Source organism: Sphaerodactylus townsendi, linkage group LG07 (genome assembly GCF_021028975.2).
Source record: "Sphaerodactylus townsendi isolate TG3544 linkage group LG07, MPM_Stown_v2.3, whole genome shotgun sequence".
Lineage (NCBI taxonomy): Eukaryota > Metazoa > Chordata > Lepidosauria > Squamata > Sphaerodactylidae > Sphaerodactylus > Sphaerodactylus townsendi.
Window position 1 is genome coordinate 55,147,473 of NC_059431.1, and position 18,630 is coordinate 55,166,102.

Here is an 18,630-nt window from a genome sequence, read left to right on the forward strand (position 1 = left end):
ACCTTGATCAGAGCTAGGGCCTCATGGGCCTTCTTAATGGCATGATCGGCCTTGCGGTCTAGTGAGTCCTATAGGTATCCACCCCCGTCCTTGGACAGTAGTCCCAGTGTTTGTAGTGCAGCCACTGGAGCACCCACTAGGGACCTGAAAGAACACCATTAGTGAGGTGGAAGCATGGAGTCTCCTAACAGAGGAAAATGGGGGCGATCCCTGCCCAACAAGAAGAGGAAAAAAGTTTATCTCCTGCGTCCCCAATGGGACAGTGGAAACCACCTGCAAGATGTCCTCCAACCCAGGGGAGAAAGTGAGAGATATCAGTTCACCCCCCACAACATAAAAAGGTATAATTGAGGTGATAATAGGTTCATATATTTAGTGTACCAAGGAAAGGAAGTTTATTTGCCTTCATATATTGGGCATTTATACACAGTCCTAACCCCATCGTTGTTTGCTTTGTAGTGGGGTTTTCCCATGGTATTTTGTTTGCACAGGGATTCTTCTGCAAATAATAATCAAAGAAAGTCCTTCTGATCCTTTTGAAATGATAGCCCAAAGCATGCAAGGAAATGCTGTGGTATGGGTGGGGAAAGGCAGGGAGGAATGAGGAACTTGAAAAAAGCTAATTGCATGCTGATCACCTTCACTTCCCTGCAAAGGGAGAGGAAAAGTTGCACTTTTGGAGCTTTGGGAAACTGCAGAGAATCTCTGATCTGAAGAAAAGATTATTGTGGAAGAGGGGGAATCATATATGCAACTGAGAATGTATGCTTAATGTGAAGGCGACCACAAGTGCTTAAATTACCTTTCCATTTTTGCTTTGTCTCTCTTCTAACAAGATATCTGAAGCCATTTCCCATTCCATTCCCATCCCATCCCCATAACTGTACAGATTTTGTGTTCATACACAGCCAAGGGACATGGCATTTGTTTAGTTAACTGTTAATTTCTGGTGTTTTGTTGAAGTTTTCTTATGGCAGAGTGTGTATACATGACAGTAATTCAGTGTACACTGTGAAGGCATTTTTACCAAAGACCAACTTAGATATGCTTGTAAACACATGTAACTTCTTTTTCAAGAAGTGAAAGATGATTGAAAATGGTAACTTTTTGCTATCAGTGTTGACAGGTATGAATATGATCTATCTTGTATATTTATATTCACTGTGAATGCTATTCTTCCAAATAGGTTGTTTTTAATTTGTCACAATGAAAAGGGTATTAAAAAATCCTTTCACTGTTCCTTGTTTTATTTTGTAAATCATGACAAGACTTCTGTTCTGATGGGTTTTTAGAATCCTCGCAGACTAATAGTTTCCAACAGAATTGTCTGGATCCAACAAATGTTCTATGCAACAAGCACTCCTTGGGTTTGCATTTCTTTGAACAACAGCACCCCATTCTATACAAATGGTTTTGGAACTGGGACATGAATCAAAAGCAGTTGGATGGCCCTAAATGGATGTTTGAAATTTTAGCAAAAAATCCTCCTGGGTACATGTTAAGTGTGTGTTGAAAGTGTGTTTTTAAGTGTGTTGAAAGTAGTTATTTATAATCTGGTTAGTGTAGCTTTTAAACAAATAGTACTCTCTGATGTAAAGTATAACAGTTGGACTTCTAAAATAAAAGAAGTTCAGCACGTGAGAAATGCCTTCAAATTATTTTTCAATAAGTGTTAAAATACAAGGTGGACAGTTCTGTGGTTGTAAATAACAAAACCTGCATTTATGTTTGGTTTGACAATACACAAAGTTCTATTTTCTAAGTTATAAAAGTGGTAAAATGGACCACTGGTAAACATGCAAAATTGTGTGGTTTGAGATTTTGATCACGCAATAGAAGTGGTTTTCTTCAACTGCAAATGTTTTATAGATAGGATTTATGTATGCATAACTACAATATTTGAATGCCAGCATGATAGTTTATCCTGTCCGGCTAGTTTTAATGGAATTATTGAATAAAAATCCTAAATGTCGCCTTTATTTTAAATATTTCAGTTAAGTCTCAGATCCTGCTTTTTCTTGCTCTGAGAGAGAGCTATGTATTCACTACTACGTTTGTGAAAATTAATGCAGCTGCTAGTGAAGATTTGCTTCAGTCAGGCAGTGTGATCTAAAATGAAGATGCATTCATAAGCAGACAATTGTTCACTTTATAATTTCAGTAGTGTTCTGATTTCAGTAACAGAAAAAATCCTGAATTAGTTGGGAGATGAGATACAAGACTGACTAGCAGTCATCATTGACAAGTCCAATGGGAAGGAGAATAGATCTCCTGTATTCTCTTACTTTAATTTTGTTTAAGGATAGACAACATAGGTACAGTTTCTCAATTGAGTTTTGAGAAAGTGAAATTGTTGATATTGGCCTATCAATTATAGTTACTAATTCTAATCAGATGTGTTTTGTGTGCATGTTTGCAACAGTTTGAACACTGAAGCACAGTTTCCCTGATTATGTTAATTGTACTTTTGTATTTTATAAAGAACATTGTACTACTAAGATTAGCGTATTTAACTTCTGGATAATTGTAATAATGTGACATTTGGCAGTGTTGAAATGTTAGGACCATAAATAATGTGGTATAACACAGAACGTTGCAGCCAGTGTTGCTGTTAGGGGGTGGAAGTATTTAAATTGTCAGTAGAAAGCATTTTTTCAGAACTTTACATGCATGGATAAACAAACAGAAATTTGAAATCCATTAAAAGTGCAGTCATAGGTTAGAATATGTTATACAACGAACTGTTACATGACCAGTGCACCAAGTATCTGTACAATTAATCTGTTTTCATTAAAACGCTTAATTTTCATATGTATCCTTTCTTGTAAATAAAGAAGACATTTTCATGTACAATAGGAAATGTCTGTACAGTAGCATCATCAAGGAAAACATTTTCTTGCCCTAAAATCAGAGCTGGAGGGGACCAGATCTCTATGTACATTAATGTCCTACCCTAAGATTTTGTGGGGGGAGTTACTAAAGAGGAAAAATACAAAGTTGGCACAACGACATTCTAGCATTAGAAATTTATTCAGAATATAAGAACATTTGTAAAAGTATTATAAATGCCTCTGTATAAATAAATGCAGTTTGTACAATTCTATATCAAATAAACACAAATAGCTATTTTACAGCAGCTAAGGATGTAAAGCAACTGAAAAAAATGAAAATGGAAGTTCTCAGTGAAAAATTCTACTATAAACAGTAGTACAATACTGACATTTAATGCAAAATTAATCATATGTGCTTTGTAAATAACTAACAATACATTCAAACTGGTGTAAAAATTGGAAAATAACATTTAGAATAGGTCCCATGCAATGTCGTGACAAGCTCAACAACTTCTAGAAACCTGTTCTAATAATACAACTTAACATGTCACATTTAGAGACTACAATGACTGAATTGAAATTGTTTTCAAAACAAAACTTTTACACTTAACACAACGGAATGGACAGTTTTAGAAGCTTTTCAAAGCAGAGATGGCAAGTTCCCCCAAGCCTAGTCTGTTGTCCTTTTCCATCTGGTTAGGAAAAGGACAGATGGTTTTAAAACACTTGCATAACTGATGGTTTTATGTGTGGTTGTCTTTCTTTCTTTGGTATTTGACTCTATGTAACAGTCCCAGTAACCTACTCATCCTGAATTCTGGACTAATGATAGCTAAGCCCAAGTATATTTCCTCCTCAAAGCAAAGTGAAGTCAACACTTCTCATTGTGTTTGAAACAGTTACCGTCAGAGTCACAAATGTTGTTAATTGCTCTTCTGCTCTTGGCAGTAAATATCCCCTGGCTGGTTTTTGCATGTAACACACTCTGAAAAGTTCTTACTTTTGAATTCTATATTCTAGCTTTATATTAGCATTCTTACAATATTGTACTAAAAGGTAAAAAGAATAGCTCTGCTTGTGGTATGCTGTTCTCCAAATCACAAGCATTTGGAGACATCATCACTCTACCCTTCTTAGCCCCTCTTCAGCACAAGCAGTCTGCACTGGCAGAACAAGACAGTGCTGTCTAGTTAAGCAAGGCCACACTTGCAATTAGTGTCCCTAGAAGCTGGAAACTGCGTGTATGTTTGGAAACCAGCCTGTGTTCCTCAGGATGCTACTCTGGCTAGACCAGGGCAGTTTGTTTCTCTTGAGTCTTTTTAAAAAGAATACCCACACAGAAGAATGCTGACTCCTCTGCAAACCATCTAAATGTAGATATACATTTCTTGCTGAATTTGGCCCATCACTGGGAAAAAAAGAAAGCACAGTAAGGCAAACAAGCCTCAGTTCCTATGATCTGCCTACAATTTTCTCTGAGGTTTTTTAAACTGCTGCATTGGCAGAATCCAATGGGATTGATATATGTTGTGTAAGATGCCACCTGGGCTACATGTAGGATCGTCTGGCACAAATGTAATCTAATTTAGCAGACCCAGGTGAAATGGCTGATGCTATCCCAATAAATTGAATTATTTTCTATGGCAACTGCAGTTTCAAACCTAAGTTGTGTTAGGATGTATTCAAACTTTACATAGTTGTGTGATCTTATAAGTTGTAAAACTTTGCCAAAGCCAGAGGCATATTTACACAACTTTTTAAAAGACAAAAATGGCTCAACAGTGTTTGCAACATTTAAATTGAATTCAGGCAATATTGATAGGAGTGTATGAGACATGCTGCCATTTATTAATTTTTAAAAAGTGCTTTGGTTTTCTCTGCTGAAGCTGTATATTGCTTTTAATATACTTCTTGGAACTTTTTCCTAACAAAAAAATCTAATTATAGTTTTAGCACTAAGCAAGAAATGCTTGTAAGGAAGGAGAAAAACCAGGAAATACATTCACTTCTCCCTCAATGCTACCCCACTCCAGTACACAATTATTGTAGAGGCAATTTAGCTATCATTGTACTATCTGGCTCTTTCACACAGGCTGATTCCACATGGGCCAAAAACAGCAGTGTGAAAATGGTGTAAAAGGGTTTATACAGTTTTCACACCATTTTCACACCGCTGTTTTTGGCCAATGTGGAATCAGTCATAGATTCACATTTTAGTCTGGCCATAGGCCAGGCAATAGCCTTTACGTGGCCTCCAATGGCTATTATTATACAAGCCATTACAGGCACTTCCCCATACAATTGCCAGAGAGAGGGTGAACTTCTCTCAGTTGCAGGCTATGACAAGATTCTAAGTGGCCCCAGTCACATGATAGCTGCACTTTTGTTCTGACCCAGGAAGTATTGATTCCTGAAGGCGATGGTCATGAAACCTCTTGGTCAGGGTCCACTGTCAATAAGACTAGTCCTTGACTTCCAGGGCCACTGCTTTACCCATATGCCACAGGACTCAATCGGCATGCTTGGAGATTGAGCAGCTACGCCCACAGGCAGGAAGATGCAGCCCAGATAATGCTGATCTTTTTTCCACTTGGATTCAAGAAGTGACATGGAAGGGTTTTTAAAGTGATATTACAAATGCAAAGGGACTCCTTCCACTTGGGCTTTAGTAGCAGATGATGTTGCCGCTCTTCAATCTGGCCAGTACAAGCCTTAGCCCTAGAAATACTCTTAAAATGATCCAGGTGGCTTTCTACTTCTTGCAATCCACACATTAAATAATCTCTAGAAGAAGCCTCCCTTATTTTTTCTTTTCCCATATATTTTTATGTCATGAATAGATTCCCTTTTAAGGCAGGATAGATAGATGGAGCTTACCTTTTATCCTCAGTTTCCACCAGCACAAAGAGAAAATTTCTTGACAAACTATTTGCCTTATTGTACCCAGTCTATTATCCACAAGTTTTTACAACATTAAAAGGCTTAATTCTGGCACAGAACTGCAAGTGATCCATGAAGTAATTTGCCATACAAACTACTATCCTGGCCACTCTGTCAAGTCCTTCTATAAGGTTTGTGGCAACAGAAAGAACTTCAAGAAAGCAAAAATCCAAGGAGGCTTTTGTAAGGATTTTTCTTGTATATATGTGGCACATTGACCTTGATGACAAGAATACAGATTTTATTAATCAAATGATATGAATATTCTGGGCTGAGCTATGTAAACCAGTTTAGACTGGAAGATAATATTAATGAATGCTCAGACGTTACTATGAGTTTTGACTGCATAGCTCTAAAAATACTTCAAAGGGCCCCTGGGTTTTGAACCTTGAGAGTCAGGGGGACTAGATCTAAAGGGAGGACCTAGATTGCTTTAAACACAATGACATGAAGGGTTTGCACAATCTGCACTGTAGAAAGATCATACTATTCAGACAGTTTCCTTCCATGATTAGAATTCAGGATTCTAATTAAGAACTCTCCTCTTCTGAAGGCGTCCAGCCTGGGAAGGGTGACAGTGGGCAATAATATCTAGAAGGATGGGAGGATTCCCCTCCCTCAGAGAAATGATACGTCCATTTTTAAGAAAGCTTTGTGGGTATGCCTTGAATCAAGAGATGGACAACTAATAATTGGCAGGAGAAGCCTAGATTAATTTGCATATCCACTGACCACTGGGGTTCCTGGATGGGACTGCTGCTATCTGTGACTACTTCTTCCATAGTATCTGGATCAGGAATGAGAACCTGATTATGACTCCTTCTCCTCTGCTTGTACAGTTTATGCTTTAGTTCTTTAGAAAGAGCTGCTTAAGTATCCTGGATGGTGACTGGGTATCTAAGAAATTCTTGACTGAAGGATAAATGGGGCCCAACTGCTTTGTTTACTGTAGTTTGTCCATATTGGACAAGCAAGTCTGACAAGTAAGATAAACGGGCTTTCAATACAAGATGACTGCCATACCTGATATAAAAGTGGCACTACTCCCTTCCTCATTAAATTGCAGGCTTCCCTAATGCAACACAGTCTTCCATTTCCCCACACTCAATTACTGTGTACCATTCCTGCTGCAAATTCAGTGGAAATGGGAGCAGCCATAAAATATTAAGGAAAGAGACAAGGATAATACTGCTGGAAACTATATCAGAGAGTACGCTTGCTCTTTAAGCTAATCTCCTTTAGTGGGAGGAGTGAAAAAATGAGAAAGATATAATCCTGGCCTCAAACTGGAAGCTGAAAAGAACCCAGCTTTGTTGGAAGGTCACACTAAGAAGATAACCTCCTTGGGTGGAATGTAATTGTTGGCTGATCTACAAAAAAGAAGTGAATCACTTCATGCTCTTCCACTGGCAAAAAATAAGAACAGTAATTTTTTCCAAAATGAAATCAAGAAGATATTACAGCATAAATCAAGAAGATGTTACAGCATCAATGAAATCAAGATGTTGCACAATAAATCAAGAAGACGTGACAGCATAAAGAAGCAGCAATAAGTTATTTTGTGGCTCAGTTTTGAAATCACATCAAACCAATTGTCTAGAAGTCCCAACTATTCAGGCAAATTTGCCACAGAAAGTACCTGCTTGCAGAGATTTGCTAGGAAATGGTTTGAAATGATGCGAAGAAGATGAGCAATAGAAGTTGTGACATCTACAACTGATCACTGTCTTTCTTTGACTTCCGTGCTTAAAAATACCTTACTATTGGTCAGAAGAAAAATGTACATTGTATTTTTAGATCTTAAATGTGCCTTTAAATAGCTAGCTTTGAACTAAATATAATGTATTGTTGAAGGCTTTCACGGCTGGATTCAACTGGTTGTTGTGGGTTTCCGAACTGTGTGGCTGTGGTCTGGTAGATCTTGTCTCTAACGTTTCGTCTGCATCTGTGGCTGGCATCTTCAGAGGTCTATCACAGAGAGATCTACCAGACCACAGCCACACAGCCTGGATAGATCTTGTGCCATCAATCTATCCAAAGGTATGATATCAGCAATCCCCAATGGCTACTTCCACCATGGAAATCAAATTCTTCCTGCAGCAACTATCATCTTTAATGCAAATATAATCTCACAACTTTTGTATGGAATAAATGTGTGGATTTATGCTTTCAACAATACTATTGAATATCTACATGCCTACTTTCTGCATCAAATAACAGGATTGCCTCGATGTGCCAATTATCATATGATCTGTGCAGAAACTAAACAATCACTTATGAAAACCAGAGGTTCGTCAATTACCATCAAATACTGGGTGAACGTTTTCTTTAATCATCATCCATCAAGTCTGTTGTCCTCAACGTTAGAGGATTCCTATCTATCCAGCTGTTACAGCAAAATTCTCCTTATGATTAAATCCATAGGAATTGACTTTGACTTATAACTTCAGACTGATCAGGCAACTATATTAAAAACCATTGTTCAGAGGATCTGCGATCACGACATAGCAACACTATATCCACATAAACCAAGAATTTGCTTGCCTTAATTTCTAAGTATCCAATGCAATCACAATTCCAATCTGATCTAAGTGACATTGAACCACCCATTAACAGACAGGTGTTTATGATGGCCAGGATAAACTCCTTCCCGTCATTGATGCTCTCAGGGAGATTCCTTTGCATTCCATATGCTCTTTGTTTCGGTTCACGCAGGAAAGAAACACCAGATTCCACCACTCATATTTTTTTTGATTGCCATCACCAAAGGGATCTGCGTGAGAAATTAATTGATCCTGCAGTCCACCTCAGTATAGCCTTAACACGGATCAAAGAAACAACTCTCATTTCTATTATCTGATAAAGATCCCCAAATCACTAGTTTGATAGCTAAGTTTTTCATACTAATACTAAAAATTAAGCCTGCCTAAATGGAGACATCTCTTTTAAATTGATTCTTTGTATATTTGTGTTTATCCCTTATATTTATCTGTGTCTTTTGTGGAGAAGAATCTGTACAGTATGCTAATAAAGGTACTTCAAGTTCAAAAGATTGTGCTCCCCCCTCCCCAATTTTCAGGTCCATCTGGCGGCTCTGGGGAGAGACTCCAGTCAGCATTCAGTTGAAACTCTCCTCTCCCTGCTATGGTTTCCCAACTCCACATGAACCTGGGATATGGCGGTAGGGAGAGCTTCAACTGAATGCTGGATTCCAGCATTCAGCTGAAGCTCTTGTTGGCCCCAGCTGAAAAAGCTGAGTCTTGTTCAGCTTTTGTGGCACCAAGGCTGTTTGGCTCTACCTGGTGTTTTCAATTGGTTTTACCTCTACTGCCAACTCCAGAAACCTCCTGGACAACTAGTGTGATCTTCATTTTCTCCTATACAATAAGATGCAGCAGCATAGCAAGAAGAAAAAAAGGAGCTGAAGTCCAAAACCTCAGCTTGACTAGAAATGCACCTCATCTCCGTTACAATGAAAATATATAAGAGCACCAGCAGACTTTAGGTGGTTATCTTGTTGGCACTGATGGATTTATTGCAAGTGCTTACACAATCAAGAGTGCAAAGAAATAAAACACCCTAGTTCTAAAAGCAAGGCACCGTTGAGCTGCATGGGCCACAATGGAGAGATTGCATTCCCTGGATACCTAGAGATTAATTTTAATGCGTGTTCTTTAGCATAGCTCTACTGATATATCACCAGGGAATTTTTGCCACATGTATGTCTTGTCAGAGAAAATAAAAAGCAGGTTCTCATTAACAGAGACATTCCAGTTTCTTATTTAAGTATTTTGTAGGATGCCATTTTGCTTGTTTTGGGTTGATATGATAAGTTCTACATGCCTGAGAAGACAGAATTAGCACCACAACTGAGCTTGCTTGGAAGTGAATTTCCACACAGCTTTTTAAAGAAGCAAAGGTTTTCAAGGGAGCACTTTTACATTCATCTGAGCAGGCACATTCCTTAAAACCAAGGACATTTTCAGCTGATACCAAGCTGAACTATGACTTTACCCACTTGACTGTTTTCATGCTGCACAGCAGCAAAATAGTCCACTTTAGGGAAATCTGGACCAAAATGTATTTTTCAGCACTACCCCAGTGATAGCCTTGACAAACCATCTGGTGAAGAAATGCTGTCCTGTGATTTAATCTTGCTGCAGAGTTCTTTGCAATAAATCATGTAGTGACTACGACTTCATTTGGAATGAAGGATGTGTAGCAATGAATGTCTTCATAAGTTAAGTGACTATTCTCAGAACAAACATGCAGTAAGATTGACCTGCAGTAAGACTGCCAAACTAGTTAAAATTGTGCTTCCAGCTAACTGCTTTTCCTGGCACTGACAGTCTCAAAGAAGAGAAAAAGCACCAATTCAGAAGGGGCTGTGGGACTGGCACTGCTGGAGGTGCTTGAGATACAGTTGCTGGCCTCTTGTGCTGATCCTGCCAGCGTGTCTGGCTTGACAGAAATCAGCAGAAGAGGGGCTGTGGGCAGACTGACTAATGGACACTGATCCAGCATATGATGACTTAAAAAGGCCTCAGTCTTAAAGCACCTTTGTATTATTACGTTCCTTTTAAATAGATGGAGGAGAGAACTGCATGATCACACACAGCCATTTACGTGGAGGTATTACCTGCATGCCCAACACGATGCAGCCTTCAGCCATGTGACAACACTTCATGCTCCTTGGTGACAAAAGGTTTCTACAAATGTCTGGCTATCTGATTCCATTTCAGAAAAGTGGGATGAACAGCAGGAAGAGGAGACCTCATAAAAGCTACTGGAGGGCCTTGTGTGTCAAGGGTTCCCTCAAAAATATAATGGAAAAGAACATTTAACGAAGGAGTATTCTTGCTGTCACCCATAAAAAGGGATCTTTCAATGGTGTAAATAAAAATAATTATAATTACTGATAAAGAAATACATTTACCAACAGGCACTGTCTGTTTACAAGCAGCCATAAAAAAAATCTCCTTTCCTTTTTGGCTCTTGCTTATGGCTGAACATCTTCAAAACCTCTCTTGGGCTTTGCTGACTTCCAGTTTGCTTCAGATTCCCTTAAATCAGTCTTGCAAGGAGTCCGGTTTGCAATGGCACATGGATTCTTTACAGAACAAAACAAAACACACAAAACACCTTTTGCTCTGCTTAAAGTGATGTTTCATTGGTATGGGGTCTTGAGTTCTCCTCTTCTAGCAATGCAATTCTTTGTTTGAGCATTCTCACTTGCGTCTCATGCCTTTCAACCATGGCCATCATTTGAGATTCCAATTTCTTCAGCTTGTTTTGATGCTTCTTTTTTGCTTTCTCATAGGCAGCCACAAGGTTACTGTTGGGCAAGAAAAGCAACAGAATTAAAGGATCACTTGGGCATGTCAAAGTATCTTCGCAAAACAATTCTGTTACACAACTTTGACCATTCTCCCATCCTGTACAGGCAGAAAATGTTTAAGAATGAAGAGAGATTACTCTTCAGTGATTCTCTGGCATCAACGGATGTCAGAACGTGCTCATTGCTGCACAAAGTGCCATTTACTGGGGGAAACTGTTTACCTGTTTGCTCTTTTCAAGTCATTAACAAACTCTGCAGACTGCTGGTGCCGGATCTCGCCACTCTTTGTCAGTCTCTCTAAGGCACTCACCAATTCCTGCACTCTAGTTTTCAATTTCTTTTCTCTGCATGAGGACAGAAAGCAAAAGACAAATATGTACAATCCCGTATGATGCCAGAAGAATAAGTCATTTAAACCAGTGGTGTGTAAAATAAATTGGAAGTTATATATAAGGAGCACTGGAACCACACGTACACTGCTCTTTCCACATGTGCCTTAACCCAATTTTAGGAAAAACAGAGGCTGCATGTGAAGTGATGACAGTATGAATCCTTTGGCGCTATGGCACTTATTTAATGACATATCAATACCTTGCCTTTCATCTTGGTTCAAGGCGTCCTGGAAAGAAACAGTGATGTAGTGGCACTCAGACTACCAGTGTTCTGTAAGTATCAAGGTCAAGCTGAAACATTCACAAGGAAACCTGGATCAAGAATGTAAGCAATCTTGTGATGGCTTCAGTAGGGAACTGGCAAGAAACCACTAGTGCCCCAAATAATCAAAGCTTTGATAAAGGTGAAGTTGCTTTATACTTGGTGGTATGTACTTCATACATCACCCTGATATAGAAGAAAGCAGGTGTGCAGTCCCTGGCAACTAATGCTTACACTTTCGATTGGATGGACATGAAGATTTTTTTTAAAAAAACTATTCCTTTTCCCCTTAAAAATAAGATCAGAGGTATGGCAAGATAAGTAACCATGCTGCAGAAAGGCTTTATGTGATTGCACCATCCTATTTGTAAGGCGCTAAGAACAGAAGCATCTGCCAGAACAACTTGACACTGACCCTTATTCTGCACAGAGCCACTTTTGAGAGTCTTTTCATGAGACTGCAGTCTTCAACATACCTGTGGGAGGCAATGTTTCACAACACCAGAAAGAGTTGTCCAACATTCCATTGTTTCAGCAGATTACATTTAGCACTCAATTTTGTCAATCAATTTATTGAATATATGCAGACTCAAGGCAGCATAAATCAGTTTACACTTAATACATAACTAAAGTTGATCCCACTTAAATCAAGAAAGAACGGTCAGCGGCCTTCAGTTATGGAAATGATAATGAGCATGAGACAAGAAACTTCATGTGAAAACATGTTGAAATGCCCCGTGGTCATCTGCCAGTTCAACCCAGAAGATAATTTTTCTTTCTTAAGACTAAGGACACTTTTGCACATGCAGAATAATGTACTTTCAATGCACTTTCACAATTGTTTGCAAGTCAATTTTGCTATTTTGCACAGTAAAATCCATCTGCAAAGTGCATTGAAAGTGGATTATATTGCAGCCAAATGAAGACTGAAAACAAAACTTGCCCACTGACAGGTCTTCCCCATGGGAGGGAGGGATTTTTATAGACCACTGAAGCATCTAATGTACTCAAGGCCTATTATAAATAGATTTTGTTTGTTTGTGTGTTTTTATGGAACTATTTTATCATTTAAACTTTTGAACTGTTCAAATGATTCAAAGTTATCATGTGCGCAACCTTGAGATCCATGATTGAGTGGAAAGGTGACAGAAAAATGTTTTAAATAAATAAATAAATTGCTGTTGGGTTCCACTTATCTCATAGGGCCTTGCTGTAAGATGTATACTGTGAGAGAGACGTGAGACAGACAGGAGAACCACAGGAGTCCAAAGGTTACGGTATTGTGATATCCTTCAACCTGACCTTTCTTTGCCAATTATTTTCTTGTCCAAACACACATGCACAATCAGTCTCTCCTCTCATAGATATTTATCTCTCTACGAATTTGCATCTCTCTACACATTTATTTATTTATCTCTCTACGAATGTGCATCTCTCTACACATGCACAATCAGTCTCTCCTCTCATAGATATTTATCTCTCTACGAATTTATAAACCCTGAATAACTGCAAACTGCTTGAAATCCAGAACTCACTCATTCTTTACTAAACTCTGAAAAAAACCCCCAACTGCATGCTTTTGTTTGGCTATCATTGCAATTGCCAATTTTCATTAGTTGAGTGAAATTTTATAATTCTTTGTTGGGCAATGCTGTATTATGTCATGCATCCTGGGTACTCCAACAATGCATTACCAAACATTCAGTGACAGAGCTCAATGTTAACCTCACCCTCCTGGTTGACATTTTCATCACAAGGGCCACCTGGCAAATGTGCACTTCAAAGATAGTGTTAAAACTAATACTGACTTACTAGGGTGGCAACTGTTCTGTACTTCAAGGATTGTACTTTTGTTAATGGCCTCATTTAGTGAGGCCACTTGCTTTTTATATTTTTTTAAAATTAATACCTTTCAAAACCTTTGGAACACAAGCATGCCCTGCATTTTTGTGTACAAGTTTCAAAAATGCACACCTACAAATAGCAATATGCAAATATAAGTCATGGGATGTGAAATGGTCTACTAGAGACTGATCTTCTCAGATCTTGGAATTTAAGCTGTGTCAGAACCTGGAAGGGAAATCTCCAAGGAAGACTCTGCAGAAGAAGTCAATCACTTGCCTGGAAAACCTTCCTAGGGTCTCTGTAAGTCAGCTGTGACTTGACAGCACTTACCACACATATAATATAGGATCCCAAACAATCTTATTTATCTTATTCTGTCTTTCTCCCCAATGGGGATCCAAAGCAGATTACATGGTCCTCCCCTGCTTCATTTTATCCTCACAACAACTTGTTAGGTACGTTAAGCTAAGAGAGTGTGACTGGCCAAAGGTCATCCAGCAAGCTTCCATGACACAAAGGATCCAAACCTCAATTTGAAAGCAAGGTCCCATAAATCCAACAGGGTTTATTTCCAAATAAATGTTCCCAGGAGTGGGGATCCAGACTGTTTGGTCTGCTGTCCATGACTCATGACATCATGACTTCCACAGCAGCAATGGAACTGTTCCAGGTTACACTGGGCTCAATAATAAAAAGTTCTCAGAATAAACACACCATAGAAACCTGGTGATTTGACTAGATCCTGAATTGAAACCTTTGGTATAGTTTGATCACCTTTTGTTGAAGGCCTGGTCAGTGGGGAACTGACTAAGATGGACTGCTCCCCAGATTTCTAGATCCAATTGGCTTTCCAAGAGACATAGTGGAATTGGGAGTTTCAACCACAACTTAGTTGAATCCTTGGTAGCAGTACAAAACCTTAGACTGTCTAGAGCAAAAGACAGGATTACTTCTAAACATGCTCTTCTTCTGCATCAAAGAACATCAACATTTGCAATTTAAAATGCTTGTGATCACAAAGTTTGTGCTTTAAAGTTAGTGGAAGGTGATCAGAGCAATGTGGAAGACTCAAAATGAATAAGACAAAACATGGATCCCATTTGTAGGCTTATGAGGTTGACAGCAGAGGACAAGCAACACTACCAGTGTGTGAATTATATGCCATGCAATATAACTCTTTAAATTTGAGGGACATCACCCTGAATAACTCCACAAGATGAAGATTCATCAGAGTGTCCATTTGACATTTTCTGAGATTTTTTTCTGATAAAAATTGCTCTGATCTTTTCCAGCTTAGATACCATTTGGATGCAGATACTGGATTGAGAGTACTAGAAACACCCACTTGTTAATATTTTAAGGATCATTTCAGATAGATTGCCCTAACTGATGTTATGGTATATGGGGTTACTGAAGCAACTGCCTATAAACTTGATCCTGACCCTTCTTGGCTGATCAAAGTCTGCTAAAAAAAAGAATTAAGGACTTTAAAGGCCAGGATAATAAATGTTTCTCTAATTTAATTTATTTTATTTATTTATTATTTAAACTTTTATACCGCCCTTTCCCCGGAGGGCTCTGGGCGGTGTACAACAGAAAAGAAAACAATATAAGCAATTAAAACATTTAAAAGCAGCGGCAACCATAAAACATTCCTAGCAGATATAATAAATTACAATAAAATAGATGGCGTTCAGTAGTCTACTATTGGAAAACATCCAATATTCTATTCTAAAAATTCCCTCCCCCCTCCAAAAGGGAGGAATGGCGAGTCTAGGATGACAGTTGGCCCAGATGTCAGAGTCGGGCCAGGGATGGGGGCACCATCAACAGCCGGTTCCTTCCAAAGGCCAGCCCGGAACAGCTCCGTCTTACAGGTCCCTGGCTTGGAACTCACCCAAGTCCTGCAGGGGTCCGACAGCTGGAGGGAGAGCTGTTCCACCAGGCCGGGGCCAGAGTCAGTAAAGAGCTCTGGCCCGCGGTGGAAGGCTTTCAGCCAGATCACCAAGGGGCCAGGAGACCACCAGTAAATTGGCCTCAACCGATCGGAGAGGCCGTGCAGGGACGATGGGGTGATGCGGTCTCCGAGAGAAGATAACGATGGGTCCCAGGTCAGCAGTAAGGCCTTAAAGGTGTCAATACTCAGCACCTTGGAAGATGATCCGGAATTTCCACCGGGAGCCAGTGCAGTTGGTACGCAGTATGGAGTTGAATATGTAGCCAGGTGGCGCTACCTGCAAGCAGGCGCGCCGCTGCATGCTGGACCAGCTTCAATCTCCGGATCAAACGCAAGGGAAGGCCCATGAGCGAAGTTACAATAGTCTAATCTGGAGATGACCGTTGCGCTGGATCTGGCAGTGGCTAGGTCCGCTTTGGGAGAGGAAGGGTGCCAACCCGCCGGAGCCTGACGAAGATGGAAGAAACGCGCGCAGCCCGAGGGGTTGTATGGGCCTGGGGTGCTCCATTGACAGAGAGCGAATCCCAGGTGGACCCCCCAGAGGGCCGCGCAACGGAGGGGGTCAGTGCCAAAGTGGCCCCTCCCACACCGGGCGGCTGGAACGATCCTCCCCCCCCCCTCACGGCCCGAGCCAGAGGATCATCCGTCTTCGATGGATTCAGTTTCAGCCTGCTCCGCCGCGAACCAACCAGCGGCCGCCTCCAAACAGTGCTGTAGACATTATGTACGGCGGCTGCTCTCCCCTCCATCAACAGAATCGGAGCTGTGTGTCATCAGCGTACTGATGACAGACCAGCCCGAAACTCCACACCAGCTGAGCAAGGGGTCGCATATAGATATTAAAATAGCTTGGCCAGGGGATAATAACGCCCCCTGGGGTACACCGCATTGACAGCGGGCACTCTCCGGGAGGCTTGATCCCCGGCGACTTCACTTCTTGGTTGACCTCCGGCCCCGGAGAAACGGTAGACAATCCATTATTGAAGGACAGTGCCCTCGCACTCCAGGAGGCAGCCAGGGCGGTGGGTCAAAGATGCGTGAGTGCGAACCACGTCAAACGCTGCGGTGAGATCTGGCACAACACCAGCAAGCGCCGATCCGCCCTCGGTCAAGCTGAATACGGAGGTGTGTCTGGCACGCGCGACGAGAACAGTTCTCGGTCCCTAATGTCCAACCACGAGAAGCCGGACTGGAAGGGGTCAAAAGTCGATGCGTCATCCAGAAAACCTTTTGAAGCTGCTCCAACACCACTCTCTCAATTACCTTCCCAGAAACGTAAAGATTCGAAACGGGGCGGTAATTGTGTCAGGATCACTCCGGATCTAATGATGGTCTTTTTAAGAGTGGGGCGGAATTCACTGCCCTCCTTCAACCCACCCGGGAAGGTTCCTTTGCTCAAAGGGAACCATTGATTATACTCAACAGATGGGGGGTGCGTGAGCTCCATGACAGGTTTCTTCACAAGCCAAGACGGGCACTGGATCCAGAGAAGGACAAGTAGGTAGAGTCTAACAGCAACTAAGGCTCTGGTCGACAGCGGCTCTGTGAGAGCAGGGAGAACTGGGCCAAACAAGGGCCCTGAAGACGGCAAGGGAGTCTCCAGTTCACTAATTGTGCTAGCTAAGCGTGGACCCGAAAGGTCATGGCGGAGCGGCAGCTGATCTTGTATCCGCAAAGAAGCTCCAGTAAATGCCTCACTGTGCCAATAGTCAATTGAGAATTTGAAGATCTCTCCGATAAGGAGGTCAATGACCGAGATTATACGAAACAGTTGAGCTGGGCGAGGAGCTAGCGGATCGCGCAGGGAGTGAAGAGAAGAAAGCCCTCTTCACTTCCTTCGTGCAGCCACCCTCATATAGGCTTTTCATAAGCGTCCTATAGAGGGTGTTCGCGCAGCTTCGTCACGAAGTTTTCCCTCCACACTCGCTCTAGACGTCTAAGTTCCCGCTTCATCGCGGCGCAACTCCTCTGTATATACCACGGAGCTCAAATTATACCGCCCCATCGCGGGGACGTAGAAGGGCGCCGAGGGGCAACAGTATGCGATGGCATTGGAGAGCCGGGAATTCCAGTCCTCCACCTGCTCATCGAGTGTGCCGGGCGTGGTTCAGAGGTCCACGCAGGAGCATCATCTAGGAAACCAAAGTGGGATCCATAAGTCTCCGCGGGCGAACGCCGAATAATGATTAGCCCGCCGCCTAGACGGGGGGGATGCGGCAAGTCCATCCGGACCTTCAGGGCATAATGGTCGGACCATGGCACTCTTTCAGTAGAGGATACGACCAGATTTATCCCTCGACCCGAAGACCAAAGTCCAGCGTGTGTCCAGCCTCATGGGTGGTGGGGGCCAGAATTTATTAAGGGGAGAGGCCTAGCGGCCGCCATGGATGACACTAGGTCCGCAGAGCCGCCTGTACATGAGGCGGCATCGACATGGGCGTTGAAGTCCCCCCAAAACAATAAGCTTGGGAAACCGTGAATTTCCAGTCCGAATAATTACCTCCAGCAGCTGCGGCAGGCCGCTTCCCGGTGCGCCAGGCGACCGGTACACTAGGAGAACGGCCAACCTCTCCGGGGCCAACCACTCCAGGGCGACACATTCTATGCCGGTGACCTCTGGGGCGGGGACTGCCCTAAAGGGAATAGATTCCCAATGAATGAACAGTGCTACACCGCCCCGGCCTTCTGTGTTCGCGACATTGAGGCTGTTCTCTCAAGGGAATTGGAAAGAGACAGTGAAACGTATTTTTTATTAAAAATACTCCCTGGATAAGTATAAACCAGTAAAGTATAGTCAGGTTTCGAATTTAGCCTTTTTAGGTAAGGTGACAGAGTAAGTGGTAGTGGAGCAATTCCAGGCATATCTGGCCTTGATTAATTTTAATCAGGTTTCTGGCCTGACTACAGGACAGTCGTGTTGATCTTTAGGTGCACTGGTGGATGATCATCAGCAATCAAGGATAATAGTAATTTTCCCCCAACTCATTTAAATAGATCTGCATTCTCCATTCAATATGATTGATCATCAATCTCAGTTGATATGTTTACAGCAAGGTTCTGAAGTC

At 41.4% G+C, this 18,630-nt stretch overlaps 1 protein-coding gene across 2 annotated transcripts in view; it reads right to left on the reverse strand.

The window, feature by feature from the left end:
- Positions 1 to 3,011: 3,011 nt before the first annotated feature.
- MCC (MCC regulator of WNT signaling pathway) overlaps positions 3,012 to 18,630 on the reverse strand; it is a 240,601-nt gene continuing 224,982 nt past the window's right edge. For both annotated transcript variants that reach the window (XM_048503353.1, XM_048503355.1), the window contains 2 exons: positions 11,331 to 11,453; positions 3,012 to 11,106 (listed from right to left, as the gene is read on the reverse strand). In XM_048503353.1, the coding sequence (XP_048359310.1) occupies positions 10,926 to 11,106; positions 11,331 to 11,453 (304 nt within the window). In that variant the 3' untranslated portion in view covers positions 3,012 to 10,925. The remainder of the gene's footprint in view (positions 11,107 to 11,330; positions 11,454 to 18,630) is intronic.